The following is a 12,702-nucleotide window of genomic DNA, read 5'->3' on the forward strand; positions in this document are numbered from 1 at the left end:
TTCCTCCGCAGGTATTCTTGTCTTAAATTTACTTATGGTATTTTCTAGTACAATAGAAGTCTGTAATCTGCTACTAGATAGTCTAGTCAATGGAGTGCTTAAAGATCAACTTAACTTGTGATCCATACAATGGATATTATGAATTTTAAATTACCTTTAGAGAGCAAGTTTATGTTTATTGCCATAATACCAAAACCCAACTATTAATTTCATGACTCATAATTAGCTCCCTTTCCCCTCAAAGTGCCCTTTATAATGTTTAAATAAAACTCAAATATCTTATTGAATCAGAATCCTATCCATGCATGATGACACAGATGGAAGTTGCCCAGAGGTATAGTTTAACAAATAAGAAAACATAGAATATGCATAAATAATACTACATATGTTACCACATATTTCCTGAGTATCTATTATGTACTAATATCTCTTCTTGGTGCCAAGACTACAGCAACAAATAATATATTTTAAGAAGTTTATAAACTATGGGGGATGCAGATAAGAATAAACACATATAAACAAATAAATAAGGTAATTTCATAAACTGATGAGAGCACTAAGTGGTCACTGTGTTGAAGAAAGACTTGGAAGGATAGTCGGGTAAGACCTACCAGGAGAGGGCATTTAAGTTGACATCTAAATGATGAGACTTCAAGAAATGAAAATAGATTTGTTGACTTTTTATTCTGAGTGTTTTTTAATGGTCATTTTAATCATTCACAATTACTCTTTACCTAGAGGATTCTATAAGAATTTTTCTACAATGTGTTTCTGACATGAATAAATCTATTAGTTCACAAGTCCCCCCACCAAACTAAGTCCTGGAAAACTTTACTGCAACCATCTCTGCAATCATATCCTACTTTGAACAAGAGATATAACCTAAATATTCTTTTCAATATATTTGTGTGCTTCCCATTTTATACTTTTGGAATGACTGTTCAGAAAGCTATCATCTAGCTAAGTATTCAAGAGAATAATAATCGTAATATTTCTTACATATTTTATGTGCTTCACAGTAACTCTGTGAGGTTGGTAATATTATTATTCTTTTATATTATAAACTAAGAAACTAAGGCCAGAAGGGGATCTGAGACTGTAACTCAAGTCCTAAAGCTATAGAGCACTTGCTTTTCACCAGGAAACTACAGCCACCCAAATAAAACCAACAAAGTATTTTTTCAATTCTGCCTAATTGACTGTTCTTCAACTTGTAAGAATATTGTTATCTTACACCATATCAAATTAAAATAGTAAACTGAACAATGCCGTGTCCATTGTCACTTTGACATTTGAATTTATATAATGAAATCTTACAGACTATAATCATTTCCTCCTGGTCACACTATATACAATGCCAGTAACAGCCACACACTAAGAATAATGCCACGAGGTAATGCTGTGTGGCCCAAACATCCAGCCTTTCCTTAGATATTGATAAATAAGTCTCATTGTATTCAAAATACAAAGTGTGCATTGTCTATGAACATCTGGAAACCTCTTTGCAACCAGTCTCCAATAACATGTTTTAGTTTTTTTTTTTCTGCTTTTTAGGGCCACATCCATGGCATATGGAAGTTCCCAAGTAGGGGTCCAATCAGAGCTACGGCTACAGGCCTACATCACGGCCTGTAGCACATGGGATCCAAGCCACATCTGCGATCTATACCGCAGCTCACAGAAACTCTGGATCCCTGACCCACTGAGTGATGCCAAGAATTGAACACGCATCCTCTTGGATAAGTCAGACTCATTTCCACTGCGCCACAATGGGAACTCCCTCCAATAATGTGTTCTAATAAGCCTGTATTGACCTTTAGTGATGACCACATTACCTTCCAAATTCTGACAAAGAACATATTTGACAATGTTTTCTGGAGTTATTCAGTCACTCCAGTAATCTAAGCTACTAGTTCTCAGGCAACTTTCCATGTTTTAAAAAATCATGGAGCATTCTTTCGTTTCCAGGATTCTGGAATTCCAATGCTCTAAGAATTTTCAAAAATCACAGACAGTGACATTGGGATTTCAGCTTCAAGGTCTTCAGAATTTAAGCATTGTTTAAATGATGCATATCACCATGTTTCCATTCCACACCAAGGAGGAAGATTTCTCCCCTAAGCCAATATTTAAGAAAGATCCCCTGTTGACTCTATTATAAACTAAATATCTATCTAGTAGGTAACCCCTTTGTACTTTAGAGATAACTGGGACAGCATTTGGATTTGCCATGCAAATATATTCAGTGACAGTGGGAATTATCAGATGAAATATATGGGTTCTGCTTAAACAGAGTCCCACGTTAGATATTCAAAAAACACTACGCTGGAGGTAAACAGATTGCTAACAGACGTATAATATTCAGATCACCTAATACATATATTAACAAATTTGACCTCTAATCCTAATTTCAATTAAAATTTATGTAAAGGTACGTATAGTGAATGCTACTTTACTTCTCGAAGTTTTCCTTGAAATAAAATGCTCTGTGAGGCTTCTTAGAAAATGATTTTACTTGTATAAAATTCCAGGGTGGTATCATTTAATCATCTTACAGACCAAATCTTTAACTGACAAAAGCCATGTACATGTTCTTCTAAAAAAAAGCTAGCAAGAATAATTTTTCCCAAGTACTTGTTCCACTGTTCTCTGTTCCTCTCTAAAGATAGCTTTATTGTTTAATCTTTGGTTTTATGGGGACATTTTCAGATTTAATCTATAGTTTTCACATTGAAGAGCCTGATAAAAGGAAATTTGTAACCAGTTCAGTGCTTAAGATGTAAAGATTTATTGAAAGCACCAAACCTTTCAGAGTTTTACTCTGTAAGGTGGGAAGGATTTTTACAGTCTGAAGTACGTCAGAGTAGCACACTGCTCACTCCTAGGAACATCTGGCTGTATAAACAATGCCTTTTAGAAACGCAATGGAAAGCAGGGGAGGGTGGAAGGAGTCAAGTGAGGAAAGAAAACAATAACAGTGTCGGAACTGGAACTGGTGAGCTTACGAGAGGGAAGAGGCTTGGCAAGGCTGGAAAGGACAGAGGAGACTTTAGTATAAGTTCAGTAGGTTACATTTGATAGGGTGTTTGGAGGGTGTGGAGATGGGCACATGGAGTCTTGAGAAGAAATAGACTTTAACAGAGGAATTATTTGAAAAAAAATGAATAAAAACAAAAGAAATAATATTTCTGACAAGAGTCTGGGCCAGGAAGGGACAGAGTACTATAAATATAAGAAAAAAGCCAACATCAGAGAAGAAATTGATTAGAAGCTACCATGGCTAGATTGATACTTTTCTTTTTCTAATTTGTTTCTCATTATTCAAAATCCTCTTTAAAAAATTGTGCACCCTTTTATCACTAAGCCTTGTAGTCTTTGCTCTTTGTCAGAGTATTTCTCAGGACTCCAATGTACAATCACCCAGTCTCCACTGACTTCAAGCAGATGCCTGGGCCTGGGGGTGGGGTGGGGGGCCTTTGCTGAACCATTATCTGTTACTGCTTTTCCCAGATAGCTACCATGAGTGTAGCTACCAGGTTCCAAGGCTTGAAGATGCCAAGGTCCCCAAGAACATGAGCCTTGTGGCAACATGTAATTAATCCTATTACAATTTTCTATGAACTCAGATTTGCAGAAGTTTAAGAAGCTCTACAGCTCCTAATAATCTATCCACTAACCACCCTCATTAGTGAAATGAAACCTAATGGGGTGGTTAGTGGATATGTCCTCTATAAATCAATTATTCAGTTGCTAATGGTTATTCCTGTGGATCCAGTCTGCCTGGAGAAATGTACAAAGCATTGGACAATAAACTACTCAGATGCACAGAATAGCCATCCTTGTGGGCACAGAATAGCCATTCTTGCTATCCCATGGCAGTATGGTGTAGCAGTTAGGCTGCATATATTCAAATCCTGCCCCTCCCCTACCACCTACAGGACCTGAGAAGACAACTGAACCTCTCTCAGTCTCTTTCCTTATCTGTGAGATGAGATGATGACAAATCATCCTTCATAGGGTTATTAAAAAAATAAGTAACTTGATATAGGTAAATTACTTAGCAAACACCATTTGAATCCGAGCAGTATTCTTCCTCAATCTGTGTTGGGAATCTAATCATCCAAAAATCTTTATCAAAGACCACAGTTGCTTTGAGGTCAACACTTTGCATTGAAAAATTTGGAGGCTCTTTGGGATTACTGATACAGAATCGGTCCTCTAGATTTTCACAGATCAGCCCGTCCTTCATCGAGAAAGGATCCAGCAAGAACAACCATGGCAATGGAAAGGCAGGGTGTGGAAACAATGATATTAGCAGCTCCTTTTGTCTCTCATATTAGTAATAAATGCAGACAAGTCCTGGCTGTAATTCAGAAGGCTGTGCCAAAATACTTCTTTGCAAGTAATCAAGAAAAGAGACACTTTCTGACGATTTGCTTGGGGATTTAAGCTATCACAATGGGACTTGCAAAATAAGAAGCAGTATATAGCAGCATGAATTTCTGTCTTTTAAACTGTTTCCCCACTGAAAATTCCTTTTATTAAACAATGGATTGTGGTAACAAATATTTTCTTTAATTTACTGAGATTATTCACTAGAGGAACATCTGGAAAACTCTAGCCCTTGGGAATGATCCAAAAGATTTTTCTGGAATACTTGACACAATTCACCACATGGTAAAGAGCTTAACCGTACCCTTCAATAAACTTATCGACCATGCTAAGAAACAGCAATACTTACTCCACAGATTCTATGGCTAAATATATTGTTCCTACTAAATTTGAAAGTAAAATAGTTAATTGAAAGTAAGACCATCATTCTTTAAGCAGAAAACAAAGATAAATTTAATTTTTAAAAACTTAGTGAAAGGGTTCCACTCTCATAGACTACCTGAGTCCAGGAGCATTGATACTACCCAAGTTGTCAGGTCATGAAGAGACGAGAGCTGGAAGGCATTATGTATGGACAGTAGTTACTGAGACAAAGGCTGAGGGCTTTAATTAACACAGTTTGGAAGTGAGAAACTTTGGCACCATGACAGGAATTCAAGGCAGAATTTTCTAGGAACAAATGACTTGTTTTGAGAAGTATAGACGTATAGTTTCTGAGACCTCCAAGTTTCTTATTCCGGAATTCTAAACCTCTGTTTTATGAGAAGGGAGAGCTGGAAATTGTAAAGTATAAGAAAGGCACAGAGTGGCCACAGCTTTACATTATTTGTGCTGTAGGAACTTTCTAGAAAGGAAACATAAAACCCCAAACTCATTCTTGATCGGTAAGTACTTTGGAGACAAAAATCATCTTCTACTTTTTAAATTTTTTTCTCTAATCATTGTTCATTTTTTGAGTCTCTGACTCTCAAATAGTGGCTTTTTAAGTCGATCAATTTTTAGTTCATTCATAAAAGCAAGCAGGCAAGATGAAAATATTCACTAATTCTTTCAAGAAGCAGTATCAGATGTTTGGATCCAAAATGCAATCTCCTCTAAAATTCACATTGAAAAAAAAAAAAAAGGCCTTTAGAGTCTAGGTTGGCTTGAAAAAAAGTTCCTACCAAAGACAAGAATGTCCATTTACCATTTTCTTCTCAGTAATCCTTTTCTTTCTTAGGAAGAAAAATGAAAAATGGCACAAAATTATTTCACATGTTCTAGTATCATTCTTATTACCAGAGGAAGGCAGAGCAATGAGTGTATCTGGAAACCAAACCAGGAAGTGACATGTTAGTTGTCCAAAATTTCTTTGGAAAGTAGAAAGATAAGACATAGGAAAAGTCATACCTGAGTGCTCCAGTTGCACACAGCAACCTGGGCTGCCCATGGCAACTCACCTTGGCTTGGATGTCCAGGTTGCCTTCCATGGGGAAAGAATAATCATACACATGGTAAATGGAGTTAATACAGTAAAGCCAATATAAACACTGATGTTTTGTCTTCTGACAGCATATGAATGTGCAAGCATTAAGTTATAGGAGAAAAGGGGCTAATTTTAGATTTGTTCCTAGCCCTCTCCATGTGAATGGTGTCGCTGTGAGCCCAGCAATGAAGTTCACTGTGTTGTAGCAGACTGCGCAGTTCCTGAATGTGTCAACCCAGTCTATGAACCAGAACAATGTTGTCCTGTCTGCAAAAATGGTAAGACCATACTGCATTAGCTTTCAGAGGGGTTAGTACAAAATACAGATATTTCAACCACTCCACACCATTCAATGCAAAGGCCCTCTAAGATCTACCTGTGGTTTTTCAATATGGACATAGCTGATTTATATTTTTATCCCTCCTTAATAAGTCAACAATAGATGAATCATGAAACTTTCCATCTGGGGATTTTTTTTTTCTTTTTATGGCTGTACCCATGGCATATGGAAGTACCCAGGCTAGGGGTTGATTCAGATCTGTAGCTGCCAGCCTACACCACAGCCACGGCAACGATGGATCTGAGACATGTCTGTGACCTACACCATAGCTCACAGCAATGTCGGATCCTTAACCCACTGAGTGAGGCCAGGGATTGAACCTGCATCCTCATGGATACTGGTTGGGTTTGTTACTGCTGAGCCACGACGGGAATGCCTATCTGGGAAATTAAAGCTCTTATAAGCTGACTTTGTTGTGATCCTTATTATTTATTGTTGATTCATAAGGAGAATTTTGGCAAGAACACAGTACCATCTCTTTGTAGCGACTGAACTTCTCTCTTGTGAAGGCTATGAAGCAGTTTATTGCACATAATTCAGAACCAAGAGTAGGATAAATGCCAGGTGTTTTGTTTTGGGTATAGGTAAGACTATAGGTTTAAAGTTATCAAGGAATTACAAAATTCAATTGTTCATTCACTGAAGTTGAAGTAGGGAAAACTAAAAACTGTAAGGCTCTTATTCTAGGTTTTTATTACAAAGGCAACTTGTTCTCATAGTAATTGCTATAGAAGGGAACTGGTTTACAAGTATACAGGTTCCTTTTGGCCCTCAGTAAATGGACAGGTTGTAATAACTATGGTGTGCTAATCACCCAAAGTCAAGGTGATGCTGCAGAGAAGACAATGCAATCCCATAAAACTGGGACAGCATATGGGCAAAATCAACATCATACTCTTGCTACTGGTCGTATACCACCAAAAAGTAAAGCTTCACTATGTAACTTTCCACAAATGAACCTCTTGGCCTTAATACCTGCATGAAAAAGTAGTTCTAGCTCTTAATTAGGCTGAGGTCACTCTAATGCCAAATCCCTATGCCCTACCTTGAATTAGCAGTACTCATCTTCCTCTATTACACATTTTTTCCTGAAATTGTCATTATGTGAGCTCACCTACTAATCTTTTCCTTTGCATGATTATAATTAGTTTAAAAAAAAAAGGATCAGGTAATTTCGCCAAAGAAGAAACGAAAGCTGTTCTTTTTTTTTTTTTTTTTATAACTGTAGTGTTTTGGTATCTTCTCAAATGACTTATAAAGAACCCTTATAATATTTTTCTTGGCACAGTTTTTTTTATAATTTCTGATCATATAAATCCACTGAGTCAAATTCTAAATGGCACACCTGGCTTCTTGTTTTCTTCTTATTCCTCTCATCCAACTACCTGTGTCAAAGTGACCATCTCTCTGACTTAGAAGATGGAGATAAATATCCTCCTGAAGTTCAAACCAATCTAATATATACAGAGATACCAAATTTGAGACTTTATATTTCTTAAAAAATACTGAAGAAACTGGAAAAGATACAAGGAAGAAGACTAGGATGATTTAATGGTTGAGAAATAGGACCTGTGAGGACAGACTGAAGGAGTTTGCATAATTTGTCCTGGAGAAAAGAAGGCTCCAGGGAGACCTAACTGTCATAAAGTATATGAATGGTTAGTCTAAAGTGGAAGAGCACCTGTTATTTTTCATTTTCTCCAAGGACAGAAGGAGGAAAAATCAGCTACCTAATCAATCTTTAAAAATGGGATTGACAAGTCTTTGACTAGAGGCTGTTTTTTTTCCTAGAAGCAACTGTCTAAACAGGTCCTTGAGGATCCTCTCTTCCTTGGATGGCCTTGGTTGGCCATGTTTCACATTTAGGGTAAACAAAACTATGCTTAGAGTTAGAAACTCTTTTCTGGACATACTCAGTATATTTAGAGAACTAAAGCATACTAGACTGTATAGTTAAGGTACAGGTTTTAGACATGCATCTGCCACATCAGCCTAAGTACTCCCCACCTAAACCTATAATAGATCCAGTGTTGATGTCTACGTCAAACATTTAATTGGCCACTACAAACTAGTTACACTTAATCTGATGTCACCCAAGACTACCCTCTTTCTCTCTCTCACATGCCAGAGTGGAAATTCACCCTCCAATGAAACTCTCTTTGTACAAAAACAGTGAATGGACTTTAACTGTTTCATTAGTTAATTAATTAGCAACTCATCAATATTCCTGAAAAACATGTTAAGAGACAAGATCTGTTAGTTAAGTATTCTAGCTTTTTGTTCATGAAGCGTAACAAAATAACACTTCTGTTCCCTTATGCCATTTCTAAACACATTCTTTCCTTTTTTCAACTAAGGGGAATGAACCTGAATTGGAATCAAATGACTAATTCTGATTTTACTATGTAATATCATGACGTTATCATTTTTTTATTATTAAATGCTACTAGTTAGTCACTTGTGCCCCCAAAGTAAAGGGTAATCCTTGTCAAAGAAGCATATATTGAGAACTGCCAGAGAAGCCTCATGGCCACCAGTGGTACCAGTATTTTTACTGAGAGAACAGACTGAGCTCCAAGTCTTGCTTGCCCTCATTCTCAGTCTAGAAAACAGAAACAGATGACCCATGTGTGGAAGAGCCAGGGGGCAATAGATATTTATTATGACAACATAACTAGGAAACTTTCTTCAATTTCCAACACATAAGACTATCTTAGTCTATAGGACAATTCATTTGCCCGGTATAGTATAAATCAAAAAAACTATTTTCTTAGATTAAGAAATAGAGGCAAGGTAGAGGCAATAGATCTTATGTTGTAAACAGTCCTATACATGTTGTACATTTTCTTAAATCTTCTTGAATGTTGAAAAATTTCAGTTTGCATAAATGCTGACTATCCTAACTATCTAATACTTTCTTTCTGCATACTAAGATTGACTTTCCCACCTCCTTGAATTATAGCTTGCCAAGACAAGTGACATTAAAGATATAAAATGAAAGTTTAAAGCAATAGAATCTGCAACAAACAGTATTCAGTTAATACCAAAATCTTTGTTCTCAGAGTAAGAGGAAGAAAAAAAAAAGTACAAAGATATATAGGTAGATATATGAAGTTATTCCAGAAAACAGTAATTTACTAATTAAAAGGTAGCATTGCTTCTAGAAATAAGTATTTTTTTAAATATGATAAAGTACAAGGTATTCTGGTCCCTAGATAAACAATAGCAGTCTCTTTAAGCTCCATAATATAATCAGTAAGAATAAAGACATATACTTATAAAATTTTTCTCTAATAATGTAAAAAGAGACAGAGAATTTTTAATTTCTTGGTTTCAGTGGTTACCAAGCAACCAGTGGTTATCAATAAATATAGGCAAGTCATAAAATATACTCCATTCTTATTAAAATTATTTTAGCACCAAGAAAATACCATCAATTTAGTCTTAAGGAAAGCTAAGAATGGCTGATCATACACGAAACAGGAGAAAGAGGAAAGTAACTTTTTATTTGGGAGGATTACAGTGACTGACATAAGAGTTTAGAATTTATTGTTTTTAAAAATATTTTTAAGCATTTCCTTCTCCCTTCTCTATACATCTTCAAGAGCTAGCACTCCAAATACCTTCTTGAAAGATATAATCTTTCTAGACTGTTTTTCTTCCTCCAAGATTATGTTACTGTGTCCTATCTTTCAGCTTCAGACCTTTCCATAGGAAATAATTAATATTGTTTACAGTTATTTCTTTTTATAATATGAAAAATATATTAGCACAGCATGTACTTAAAACATCTATATTTTGAAGAGTTATGTAAATATTTCAAAATAGTTGGTAAATGACCATTCATTTGACTAGTGAAGTATTTGATCATTAGATCATCCAAATGACTAACTGCATTTTTACATTTCACCAGCCAGAATGTCAAGGAGTTCTATGTTTTCATTGGGATATATAGTCAGTCATTATCTATGGTTCAGAAGAAAAAGTCACATCATGAAAAATTAGAATAGACAGGAAACACCCACAAAATCTTCCATACACAGTAAGTGAGACATTATCATATCCTTTTCAACTAAACTGAGGTTGTCATAAGCCTATTTAAATATTTAATTCCATATCCCTTACTCTCTTCCAGTTTAATAATGATACAAACAAGGAAGGAAGCCAAAGGCAAATGGAAAGAAGAAGACAGCAAAGTAGATGGGCAGTACACAAATAAGAGAGGACTTCAGAGCCATCCAATACCTTCTAAAGGTGCTTGGGTACAGAGGTGCTATGTGTTTGTTAATATCTCTAATGTACACAGAACACCTTGCAATAAATTAGAGAGAGGAAAACAATTCCGCAGAGGAGGAAATGGGCAAAGGGTATATAAATCAAGTTCACAGAAGAAAACCAAATATCAAAGAAATATATGAAAATACACTTAACCTTACCAGAGATCAGGGAAATAGAAATTGAAACAATGAGATATCAATACTGTATTTATAATAATTAAGAGTAATGATACCTCAAATCAGCAAAGATACTATGAGTTGAGAAAATGGGACAACTTTTAAGAAGATTCTATCAAAATTTTCAGGTGATTTGAAATTGTACTTATACTTTGTCCCACCTTCAAGCATTAAAGGTTCACTGCATTTTAAGAGCATAAAGGTGGGAGAAAATGTAATAATCAGAAACAAGATAGAGATGTTCCCCATTACTCAAAATTTCAGATAGACAGTAGATACGAACTAATGTAATTAGAAAAATAATTCAGAGGAGAAAAATTTGGAGATAAAATTACTACTATTTGCATATGAGTGTATACTTGAAAAACCCAAGAAAAAGACTAACAACTGCTATAAAGAAAATATAATAAGACAGCAGACTACAAAATGAGAGTTCAGATCGATCTCTATGTATATGTACATATGTACATATTATTAAAATAAAATTGTAGCACTGATACATGATACAGAGATATTAATTGAATATAAGAAACTTCACAAAGAGACCTAAAAAAACATATAAACACTGGCATATGACAGATAAAGTAGCATTTAAAATAAATGGGGGAAAATTAATTTGTAGAAGAAATGGTATTCAGACAGCTGGATAGTTGTCTGAAAAAATAATTTTAAATTCCTACCTTATTTCATAAATCAGGAAAACTTTCAATTCAACGAAGATTTAAATATAAAATATTTTCCCAAACAGTACAATAAGAAAACCTGGACATTTGATTCACAATCTTAAAGTGGCTAGATTTTAAAACAAACAAGCAATAGAATCTCCACACAGCAAACAAAACAAAACACTACTGAAAACAAATAAAAAATGAAGAGGGAAAAATAATCTTATATCTCAAAAGGTTAATCTCTCTCATATAAAAATCTCTATGAAATTGATAAAGAAAAAGATCAACAACTCAGTCTTAAATATGGGCAAAGAACTTCAAAATTCATTCCACAAAAAAATGATACAAAGTTCCTAAAGCATACAAAAATTGCTCAAAAGGAAAATTCAAACAAAAATTTAATACCAGTTTTTACTTGCAGATTGGCCAAATATTCTATAATTTAATGTCACTTTGTGGCTGATATGTGGTAAAACAGACAATCTTTCATTGCTGGTGGATGTATGAATTGGTACAATCCCGATGGAAGGAAATTCGACAATGTATGTCAAAATTAAAGTGCATGTATCTTTTACTTCAGCAATCTCACTTCTATTTACAGATGTGTGAAATGACAAATGATGTTGCTGATTTTCGATGTTGTACTTCAGGTTTTCTGACTTAAATAATAATCAGAAAATTTATAAAAATAACTATATATTTTTAGTATGCTATTAGTTAACAGTCAAAAAGAGTTAATTTCTTACTTTACTCAATATAATATTTTTATTGATTTATAATTTATTTAGCTTCCATTTACCTCATTTTTTATCTCATATAATACATTTTAAATTTTAATTTCAAATGACTCTAAATTGTGAAAATAGTAGAAATCTACTTAGAATCAACTGATAATAGGTTATTTAAAAACATTAAAATAAATATTAATGTGTGGAGAATACATATATATGTATATACATGATTGTACATATATATATGTAGAGAGAGAGAAAGAGGGAGTTTGTTTGAGATAGTTTTAAAAAATCACAAAACTTTACTAAGAACTATTTAAAAAAAAAAAAGAGCCATAACTGATTTCTAAATGTGAAAACTGAAATTTGTTAGTTATTTCTTTAATGATAAATGGAAATCTATCAAATTTTCCATGTAATATAATTTTCTTTTGTAAGTTGGCAAAAGTTGGAAATTTTAAGTACATGGAAAAGAATGCACTTGGGAAGATTGGAAAATTCAGTCTAACAGATATATTAAAATAATATATAAAGATATACAAATTTTAAACACTGTCATAGCAGAACAAAAATAAATAAATAGAATAGAAATCGGAAAGTCATCCACATTTGTATTACAATTTAGCATACAATTAAGGTGACATCCAAGTAT

The 12,702-nt window shown here is 34.4% G+C and overlaps 1 protein-coding gene across 1 annotated transcript in view; it reads left to right on the top strand.

Moving 5' to 3' along the window:
• Window positions 1-12,702, top strand: part of VWC2L (von Willebrand factor C domain containing protein 2 like) — a 152,373-nt gene that overhangs the window by 17,826 nt on the left and 121,845 nt on the right. The window contains exon 2 of the mRNA XM_021076096.1: window positions 6,006-6,135. Within this exon, the coding sequence (XP_020931755.1) occupies window positions 6,006-6,135 (130 nt within the window). The remainder of the gene's footprint in view (window positions 1-6,005; window positions 6,136-12,702) is intronic.

Source organism: Sus scrofa, chromosome 15, assembly GCF_000003025.6.
Source record: "Sus scrofa isolate TJ Tabasco breed Duroc chromosome 15, Sscrofa11.1, whole genome shotgun sequence".
NCBI classification, from domain to species: Eukaryota; Metazoa; Chordata; class Mammalia; order Artiodactyla; family Suidae; genus Sus; species Sus scrofa.